We start from the raw sequence: 11,324 nt of genomic DNA, 5'->3' as shown, positions 1-11,324 counted from the left end.
TATTCTCTGTCAAATTTACTTTGTTTTAAGATTGAAGAACATTGATTAGTAGTATATAAAGAAAATGTTCTTGCAGTATTGTATGTGAGGTGAATAAGCAGCTAGATCCGAGGGAAAGATAGAGCTGATGTTTCAGGCCGATGAAATTTTTAGGAATGTAAGAAATGTGTGTAAGTGCTTAATGTAATAAAAGTTTCATTTCTATTTGCTCCATGTCTTTCTTTGTGTGTGTTTGTATTCTTCTCTCCCTGGCAAATTTCCATCAAAGTTCCTGCCATTTCTGCAACTTAGAACTGTAGATCTGGTGACAATATGGAGCCCATTTTCTATATGGATGTTTTCACCATGAGAGAGCTTCCCTTGTTCCAGATGTTGCTGATCTTGCTGCATATAATTAATTTTCCTTTTGTCTTCTTTTGCTTCTGATGCAATCAATTCTGTCTTCATATGTTCTCAATTGGAAATAGGTTATGTGAATATAAAACAGCATAAGAACAAGAAATGGTAAAATCATTTGATGCACTTCGGGTTGGGAACTTTGAGATATGTAATCAGGCATGTCCCTTGCCCTTCCAAAGCATCAAAACTAGTGAGATTTGGTGAATGGTCTTATTCAAATCAGTCTGCTAAAAGGGAAAAGAGCTGGTGAGCTTTGCTTTTATGCAAATAGTAGTGGAAGTGGCTGCTCCATTTTGGGAGGACAAAGGGAGTTGAAGGACTCTTGCAGATTTCTCCTTTTCACATGCCACTAATTTTATCTAAGCATGCAAAAACTATTTGCTTTTCCTCTTGTTGATGCTGTTATGATGGCTGGGGCTGACTTTATCTCTCTCAATCTCTTTGATCAGCATTGACCCACTGATTAATTAGCTTCCACCTTTACTTTACACCTAATCATCAAATTGAATAATACCCAAATAGAAATACTATCTCTGGCTGACACTCTTCAAACAATGATGAGTTCCAACATATATTCTAAAACATAGCTCTTTTCCCCTTCTCTGTCATGATGGAAAAAGCTTAGGTTGACTATGGTTTTTTGTTTTGCCTAGTGATTCCTGGGCAGATTCCCAGTAATCAAATCTCCTTTCCTATAACACACTTATGAAAGCTTTTGCAGATTGTTATCATCCATCCCTTCATCCCTTTTGATAAAGAAGCTAATGATCAATATTGGATCACTATCAGCTAAAGCAGTTGTTTGGGCACATGTTTCCATAGAAAGGAGATCATCTGTTGGTCCCTCCAACAGAATAATAGCAGTTGGCACCTAAGGGTGTGAATATCCAATACAATGATAAACTGTGGGGACTCTGGGCTTTTGCCTTTGAGTAGTTAAAGCTATACATATATATATATGCATACATGTACATGTATACATGTATATTTATATATTCTATTATATAATTTTATCAGCACTTTTTTAAAGGGTATTTCCCATGGATTGATCATGATTTGCATGAAAATGCTTCTGTTTTTAATGTTGGGATTGATTTTGGACAGCTTCTGCATAGGCTATGCAAACCACATCTGCAGATGCCCCCTTCCTCCCTCTCCTTTTTCAGCCATTCATGAGCTTTGATTGTGCAAAATAATTATTCCCACTATAATAAAAATACTTATAAATTTTTAAGTCCAACATTCACCTTAAAACTTCAGTATGGTACCAAACTAGACACAATTCCCATACGCAGGGGTGCTCAATAAGTTCAAAAACTTAAAATGAAATATTTAAATGATGTTTTCTTTATTAAAATTAAAAAAAATAATTAAAATTTTATTCTTCTACCTTTTCGAGATGTAAAAGTTTTAATTAAACTTTTATAATCAAATTCTTCTAATATTTCTTTTTCAATTGATAATATAGCCAATTCATTTAATCTTTCTTGACACATTATTGATCTTAAATAAGATTTTATTAATTTTAATTTTGAAAAACTTCTTTATCATGAAGCAATACTTGCTGGAATGAATTAACTATCATATAAAATAAAAACAATATAATAATATAATATAAACTCTAAATTAAAGTAAAAAAAAATTATAAAGATTAGAACAATAGTACCTAATTGTTGAATGCTTATTGCAAATCACAAATGAGGCTCACGGCTTTATGAAAATAATAAAAGAACATACTTATTATTTATTTTTTGGAGAAAAATTAAAGTTAAAAAAAGAAATAGCAAATGAGAAAAGAAAAATTCAAAAGTAAATATTATATATTAAAAAAATTGGTTTTATATATAGAAGAAAAATACCAATTGGAAATCATTAAATGCATTGATTGGAAGTAAGAAAAATAAGTGAGAAAAATAGCTGTTGGAGATGATTAAATACATATGACTGTTAGTTGATTGAAAAAAAGAGAATATAGTTGAAAATTAATAGTATTCTATAAATAAGAAAGTGATAGAAAATTAAGATTTATTAAGCACGTAATTAGAAAAGTGAGAAAACAAATAATTTTATTAATTATTTTTATATATTTTTAATATAATTAATTATATTATAATTATTATAAAATTATAAATCCTCTTTAAATTTGGAGCCTTCCCAAATTGGGAGCCTAAAGCCCTTGCTTGGGTGGCTTTACCCAAAGGCCGACCTCGCCTATATATTGAGATTTTTATAGATTTTTTTTCAATTGATTTATATCATATGATAAGTATGTTATCGTAAAAATAATTATTAAAATATTAAATTAAAGATATCTTAAAAATTCAACAAATATTTAAAAGGACCGAGGTTAAACTTGAATAGCATAAAGTCTTGTCTTTCATTGGACCCAAAAGCTCTATTATTGGCTTTTTTTATTTTTTCTGTCAATTACGAAGGAGATTTCAAAATCTTTAAATCTCAAGTTTTAATCTCGTTTATGAAAATTATTTGATTATAATTGATATTTTTGCTTATAATTCTAATCCCATCAAAAAAAGAATTCATCGTATAAAGAGTTGATTAAACACATAATTATATTATAAGAGATAATATCTTGAATTTTATTCTAATAAAATTTTGTTTTATAATTTATATAAAAAAATAATAATAAACTATTTATGCAGATGAATTAATAGCAATCAATCAAACCAAAATTCTTGATTTGGCCCTACTTATATACACACCTAAAAGTGTAGAAAGAGACTTTTGAATGAAGTAGACCAGCAGCCATAGACTACCCCAGCTTTTAATGTAAGCTTTCCTTTAGATTTTAGAATTCTTTCCTCAAGTAACTCTATGTAATTAAAATTAATTTTTTGGGTATTTTTTAAACTCCGTCATATAATATTAATAAATATATAAAATATTCATCAATCGTGTAAATATTTTTCATTCATTATGTAAAAAAAAAATTATAATAACATTGTAAAAAGTGTATGATTTAAATTAAATAACTTGTTCGTAATAATATTAACTCGAAAAAAATAATTTTATAAAAAAATTTTAAAATTTAATCTTAATTTTTTTTCTTTTAATTATTGAAGATGCTTTCTAGCTTTTATCCCAGCTGTTGCAATTTTGCAAGCCTGGAGTTCTCTTTTTCTCCTAGGAATCAAAAGGCTATAAGATGCTGCATGTGGAAGGCAATGTCAATCCAACCCCAGAATTTTTTATTAAAGCCAAATAATAAAATAAAACCCCCCAAGCCAATATAGTAACTTAATTGCCTGGATTAAACAAAGATCACATAATTTTAAAAAATAAATATTATTTACATCTCTTACCCTCTTACGAATTTAGTTTTTTTGCTTTTTTCTTAATTAATTTCTTATAAATAAATTCTGTTCCCAATAAATATGTTACAGAAATGTAATTCTTTACAAGAACAAAGTTTATTTATAAAATCTGAATTAAGAAAAAAAAATATGAAACGCTACGCGAGAAAAATTAAAATTATAAAAGATGTACGTTCAGTTTTAATAAAAAATGTTTAAAATATCTTTATGTAGCAACCAAAAATCCTTTAATTTATATATTACGTATTTATGTATATATTAATTTGTAATTATAAGGGGTGGATGTCCCAGCATAATCTTTTACTCTTTTGTTGTTAGCTCTTTTTCTATGTGGAATCCCACTGTCCCTACTTCATATTCCATTCTTCTTATCAAAGCAACTTCGTGTCCAACACTTCCACCGTCCTCCAACGTGCTGCTGCCTCATCCCTACCCATGCCCTTGTTAGCTACCTGCCCTTTGATTGCAACTGCTTTTCGTTGAGCTGCCTTTTTCGAGTATATGACTGATTTTTTAATAAATATAATATTTATATATTATCACTTAAATATAAAATATTATCTCATAAATATATATAAAAAAATTTAAAATTCTTCAAAAAATATAAATTCATTTTTTTGAAAGTTACCAATTGGTAATTATATAAAATCTTTACTATAATAATATCAACGAAAACCGTGATAAAGAAAATGAGGATTAATAAGAACACGATTTTTTTTTAAAAACCCATTTCTTCTTTAGGAGCATCAATGTAATTTTTATTGTGTAATTTACTTTTTTTTATTAATAAATAAAATGGTAAATTTTACTTAAGACCTCTCGTGATTTCAAATTTTTTACGTGACATTATGATTTTTTTTCTTAATTAGTATCATGTAGATAAGTTTTTGTTTCGATAGACATTACACCGTTAGTTTATTCAATAACATTATAAAAATATATTTAAGTGTAAATAAATAGATTAAGTGTTGGATCGAGAATAATTTTGATAATTTTATTATGTGATATTAACGGTGTAATCTTTATATGAATAAAATTTATTCATGAGATGTTAATTAAAAAATTATAAAGTGTTAAATGAAAAATAAAAAAAATCACAATAAATATAGATGAAGTTTACCATGAATAAAAATAGTTGTTTCTATCATGAGAATATGAATATCAAGTAATTACACTTAATAACATTCGAGTATCAACATAATCAAATTTAAATATCAAGTATATAAAAAGTGATATTATGCTTCTTATTTGTACTCATGATAAGTAATAAATATATATTGTTATTTTCAATAAAAAATATATAAAAAAAAGAAAAAAGTTGGCATAATTATAAAATAGAAGTTTGTTGTCACTTGAATACATCTCTCTTTTCCACTTTACTCACAAATGTAAAATGTGACAAAAACCTTATAATAAATTATTATTCAATGAAACATTAAAAAAAAGGGAAGAATTTTACCAAAATAAAGAAATAATGAGAATGACAAGTGTCAGCCATCCACCCAGTACCTTTTGGATGTCAGAACAGCTTTTCACAATGTCAGACACTGAAGAGCAGAAGAAGCACATCCAGCATCATAACCCATCACCCAAAGCAAACAAACCCTCTTTCAAGTACTTGGTTAACAAAGAAGAGAGAGAAAATTTGCATAAGCAAAAGGAAAGAAGGAAGCTTTTCTTTCCTCTCTCTCTCTCTCTCTCCTTCTCTCTACTTGCTGGAAACGCAGACGTATAGTTAAGCCACCGGAAAGCTGACGTAAGACAATGGACGTTGACTTCTGGTCACCTAAAGTTCACTCTTCCAAGCATCTCTCTGTACTTCGTGCTGCTCGTCTCAACTCCGGTACTGAATTTGATTATAGTATTACTTTCTCCTTCTGGGTTTACTAATGTTTTCCTTTCTTTTGCCTTACAAAAAGGACATGTTCTTGTTATGGTATTGCCATATGGATTTGTTGCTTTTGTTGTTTCTTGCAAGTAAGAGGCTTTTTGAGAGTTTTCAGGAACTGGGTCATCAAGATTTTGATTGGATTTTGTTGGGATTGTCTGAACTTAGATTCGTACTTGATTATAGGACCTTGGGGTTCTCTTGGTACTTCTGAATGATGGGTTTCATTTATTTTCTTATGTTCTTAAAACTTTTGTATTTCAAAGTATAAATATTTTCTCTCTTAATTTAGTAGTAGTATAGAAAAAAAAAGCGTGATTTCAGGCGTTCATGAGTGAATTTCGTGTTTTATTTTATTGTCAGTTCTTATTTAGGTGTTATTCCAAAACTAGCAATCCTGTAAACTTGGAAAGCCATTAAATACTTATTCCTAGAGAACTGGCCACTTAGGGTTTCTAAAGAGTCCAGATATAATGGACATTAAGGAGAAGAAAAACAAAGAAAGTTTAGCATTTTTGGGGCTTTCACAAGGATGACTACTTACACTGAAGATGAATGCTCTAAGCGTAATCAAGTACTGGAGACCATTCAGAAGCAAAACTTGGATTTTCAAAATATTTTGGATAAGCTTAAGGCATTGATATTGAATGCAAATTCCCTTTCTTCTTCTGTTAAGTCATTAGGTGTCTCCCAACTAGATAATCAGCAGGAGAGTAGGAAAGAATCTGATTGTGGTGTCTTGTATGGAACATACGAAGATGAATGTGAAGATGAAACTGAAGATGGGGAATTGGATTATGAAAGTAATTGTGATGAAGGTAAGAGGTACAGAATTTTGGATTCATGAGCGTACAGGTTCTTGCTTATTGGGCTGGTTATTTCAATCTTCTCTTGTTAAATGATAACAAGGGACATCTGAATTCTTTTGTACTCTATTATAGCACTGCCAATTTTCTTATCTCCAATAAGATGGGTGTTTTTAATCTAAATTTTCCCTTGCTTGGAATTTGGTAATATTGGTGGTACCTGGTCTGTCTTGTCGCATTTACAAATTAAGGCCACAAAATGCTTGGTGTCTGGATAAACTCTAAAAATGTTTAAGAAGACCGATTTCGAAAAACGTAATGGGTTCCTTTTTGTTTCCTTCATTCTCTGCCTTCCTTGCCATCCTTTCTCTCCAGGATTCTGGTTGGGCCCTATATGTCTTTGTTTCAAAGTATACCCATTTTGTATTACTGCTCATCTTTTCTTTTTGGTTTCTTGAATGTATTCCTAATATGACATCTTTTTTTTATTGTTTAATATGTGAAGCAGATGGACATTATGATGATTTTGATGGAGATGAAGATACAAGAGCATGCTTTCCATGCCCCTTCTGTTATGTAGAAATTGAGATTCATGCTCTCTGTAACCATTTGCAGGAAGAACACTGCTTTGACTTGAAAAATGCGGTATTTTCTTCTTCATGTCTGATGTTCTTATCTTGAGTACCCTGTGTATAATTATGTATTTTGTTACTTTGCTGCGCCTGCCACTGATTGACTGGAATTGTAATTAATTTGGCTTTTAAATTATTATTAATACGTTGTCGAAGATTGCAAGTTAGCTTATTTCCTTCTCATTTCAATTGCTGGCAATGGTTAAATTTGAAGTTAAATGTTGAACATATAACTGATTTAAATATAAGGCATTATGATTCCGCAAATGCTGCTTACAGCTAAAATTATAATTTGATGATTATTTCAGGTTTGTCCTCTATGTGCAGCAAATCTTGGTAAAGACGTGATTGGACATTTCATAGTGCAACACGCTAGTTCATTAAAGGTTGTTACCCATTTTGGATCTTAATGTGTTAAATATAGTTTGTAACATGTTTGAGCATGTTTTTGTGCTTTGAGCTTACCTGGAATTATCTGTATGCTTTGCAGCGAAGGAGAAAATCCCAAAAGTCTGGCCTCTGGCCTGGTACTCCTGCTGCACTTAGCAGGGAACTGAGCTCATTTATTGGTTCCTCAACTGGCGGCAGGGGTAATGCACATGAATCTGAACCTGATCTGCTCTTTTCACCTTTTCTCTGTAATGCACCTGTTTCAGACACTAAGGATATTTTGCGGGATAAATGCTCTGACGATGAAACTTCTGTTGCTTCTAATTTGAAAAGGTATACACATTGAATGGGGCTTTTACATTGTGTGATTACAGTTTATATGACTGCTAACTTTTTAGTAAAAGAAGATTTATTTAGAAGGAAACCACATGTTACAAATCTAAAAATTTGAATGACCTATGTTGCTGCCTAGAAGTCATTAATGACCCTCAGCCTTGCATGACATACTCTAGTCGATTTAGGTGAGTTAAATTCCTTATTTATCAGTAAAATTGCGGATATAAATTCTGCAACTGTAAGGTAGTAAAAGCATATCAGAACCTATTATCACACTTGGGGTAAATTGTTTTTTGTTTTGATAACTTAATTGTGTGCCCTTTAAAGTCAGATTCTATATAAAATAGAACTGTCTGATTGATGATTGCAGAATTAATATTATGAATGTTGCATGTCTTTGGAATTAGTTTTGTCCATATCTGAAATTAGAAACAAAGGGTAGTTGCATACCTGAAAATACAAAAGCCATGATTCCTTGTGTTAGGGTGGGCATGTAAATTACCTTAGAATTTGACCAAAGGTTAGGCAGAAAAGGTAGGAATTTAAAGTGCCTTTTGCCTGGTGTCTTTGTGTTTTGATGGTGCTTTTTTCCTTTAGTTATAGAGCTTGATCTGTCTCTGCCTTTGATGGTTTAAGCAAATAAACAAACATATGATTTTAGCTTCATTCTTTCTGATATCCATGGGGGTCATCCTGATGTTTCGTGAATCCTTCTAGAACTCTATCCAGCATAACCTTGTGTTGTTTTTAAGAAGACTTCATGAATGTCTGTTTCATTTCACCCACCGGAAATCGCTGTTCTTGAGCAAATCTTTAAACGTTCTCTGTTCCCTGCTTTAGACACCTATGGAATCCTATCTAGAGAAGCCTACTTGTGGAACCTCAGTCCTTGGGTCTTACTTTTTTGTGACAGTCTTCTATTGAATTTCCAAAGTTTTCAAGGGTGTCATGCCTTACTATCATGCTTTGCTTCTTCTTCTTGAATCAAAGGCAAAGATAATCTTCCTAGTGACTAGGACCATGTTTCTTTGACCCAGCAAACAATGTACCTGAGTCGAGGTTTCTAATGAAGATAATCTTCATACATGTCAGAAAATAGTGTGGTTTGATGTAGTGACGAATGTCAATTTTTATAACTTGAAGAAAGTATCATACAAGTCATAGTTTCTCTGTCTGAAAATGCAAATTTGCTCTAATTTATGTCCGTATATTTTGAAGTAAATAAATTCTAACCCTCATATTCTGAATAAGGTTGTCTCAAAAATATGAAAGAGCAAAATGTACATATTTCATTCAGTTTCTCTTTCAGTTTACTGCAATTTCCAGTTCTATTGTTTTCTGATGTTAGTGGAATTCGCCAGCTCTAGTGCAGGGATCTGGTTAAGACACATGTTATTAAATGTCGTTGATTGTTTCCTTTTTGTGCAGAATTGAACCACCTTTTTTGGACAAGGATCATGAACAGAATACAGAAGAGAGAAGGCAAAGAGCCGCATTTGTTCAACAGTTGGTCATGTCAACCATCTTTTAAGGTTCTCATCTAGTCCCTATGAATCTCAAACTATTACACAGGAACAAAGTCTTTGTTGATATCAGTTGCTGGCTTGCAGCTCACCTGGCTGTGTTAATCAACACTGGGTTTTTAGCACTGGTGATGGTTCTAGGAGGTCGATCATCATAATCAGTATTATCTGGGAGGAACAGCTCGTGAAACGCAACATGGTATGTTCATCAAAAAACGATGTATGTACGTATGTATGTATAAGGCCTATATAGTCAAATAAATATATGTAGCCATTGAAAGGCCACAGCTTTATAAGGGGTGTAGAAACATACTCTATTTTTAAGTTTTAAAAGCTGAGTTAATGTCTTTTTTATGTTTCCTGAGTGACTTCCTTTTGCTCTATTCTCCAGTCATTTCCTCTTGCTCTGTTCTCCAGCCTTCTTTTGCTGTCAAACAAGATTCTCCTACCATTAACCCTTTGTGCCTACAAACTAGCAGAGATAACTTAATAAAGAGCTTATGTTGTAAATCAGATTCTCTTCAACAATGAAATGAAACAGAACTGAGAAAGGCCTACTGGTATGGGCCTTGAAGCCCATATCTGAGTTCTGGCTTTCTGCAAGGGCCTAAGCTGGAGATAAGCTATTGTTATGCTGTCACTCCTCCCAGGCCCAGTTCGTATTTTTCTTTGGGCTTAAATAAGAAAAAACCCTCTTCAATTATATGTGTTTTTCAATTAAATCTAAATATTTTTATTATACTCAAGGTCCTTTTCTTTTATTGGTACTTAACTAAGTTTTTATTTTTTTATTTTATTCAACTGGATCTTTATCTTGTAATAAGTAAATCTGATAATTCGTATTTTCGTGTCTTAATCGTGTCGACACTATTAAGATACGAAACGTGATAAAGTTAAAAATGAATACAACAAGAATAATTCTTTGTTTATTAAACATATTAAGATTGTTTATACAACATGATATAATTAATAAACATGATTAAATGATTAACATAATTTTTTAACAAGTTTAACATGATTAACTTAAAAATATTTATATTTAAATGTAATTTTATTATTTAAATTTAAAATCAATAATTGTAAAAAAATTATAACAAATAATAATAACATCAAATATAATAAAACTAACACAAATAACATATGTAAAATTTATTATCATACTAATAAAATTCGTCATTAACATTATACACGTTAAAACATAATAATACGATTAATTAAATATGTTAATCATGTCTGACACGGTTAAACCATGAAACACGATAAGATTAAATTCAAATTTGTTTAACTTCGTGTTTTCTCATATTGTGTCCAACAGTGTCAAGTCTAGTAACAAAGACATTATTTCAAGTGCCAATTATCCTGTATTATTCGATTTGATTAAATAAAATTAAGATTTTTTATAATTGATTTCAAATAGGATTCAAATAGTGGTCTTGCCACTGCTCAAATTCAATTGTAAATAATAAATTTGAATATTAAATATTAATTTTACAAATAATATTTTTTATTTATAAATTTTTATAATTAATGTAATACTTAACTTTATTAATTATTCTAAATATGATTTTAAATTTTAATTTAATAACTGAAAATCATTCATTTAATTTTCATTAATAATAAAATTAAGATAGATCTAATGGTACGTTTGGTATGGTGAATAGCTAAATATTCTCCTCATTTTTATTCTTTTGTTTTGTTGGTTTTTGAGGTGAAGAATAGCCATTCCAAGTAACGACTACTCTCCAAAATCTTGGTTTACCGATTCCCCACCTCCCTATGCTAATGGCTATTCCATTACTATGGAATAAGGTCAAATATTTATTAGACAAAAATGTCCCTATTTATTGAAAATAATTACAATCCACAAATATAAATAAAAATAAAAATAAGTCAAAGGAAATTAAAATTAAAATATATATTAATAATTTAATAATATATTATTAATGTTTAAATTTTTAATGAAAATAGATATTAAAGATTAAAAAATGAAAATACAAATAGAGAAAAAATAAAAA

At 30.2% G+C, this 11,324-nt stretch overlaps 1 protein-coding gene across 2 annotated transcripts; it reads left to right on the top strand.

Moving 5' to 3' along the window:
* The first annotated feature begins 5,281 nt into the window (after positions 1-5,281).
* On the top strand, positions 5,282-9,667 carry LOC110422869 (protein DEHYDRATION-INDUCED 19 homolog 6-like). Of its 2 annotated transcripts, XM_021436885.2 has the most exons (6): positions 5,282-5,577; positions 6,934-7,073; positions 7,369-7,446; positions 7,551-7,783; positions 9,215-9,318; positions 9,397-9,667. In XM_021436885.2, exons 1-5 carry the CDS (start codon positions 5,499-5,501, stop codon positions 9,315-9,317), a joined length of 633 nt encoding a protein of 210 aa, XP_021292560.1. In that variant the 5' UTR covers positions 5,282-5,498; the 3' UTR covers position 9,318; positions 9,397-9,667. The 2 variants fall into 2 exon arrangements, with proteins under 2 accessions (XP_021292560.1, XP_021292561.1); XM_021436886.2 differs by having other exon boundaries at positions 5,284-5,577; positions 6,937-7,073; positions 9,215-9,667.
* The last annotated feature ends 1,657 nt before the right edge of the window (positions 9,668-11,324 follow it).

This window comes from Theobroma umbraticum, unplaced genomic scaffold, assembly GCF_002168275.2.
Source record: "Theobroma umbraticum cultivar Fairchild unplaced genomic scaffold, ASM216827v3 scaffold_146.0, whole genome shotgun sequence".
Taxonomy (NCBI): domain Eukaryota; kingdom Viridiplantae; phylum Streptophyta; class Magnoliopsida; order Malvales; family Malvaceae; genus Theobroma; species Theobroma umbraticum.
Note: the sequence above shows the minus strand (reverse complement) of the source record. Positions and strands in the feature narration are given on the sequence as shown.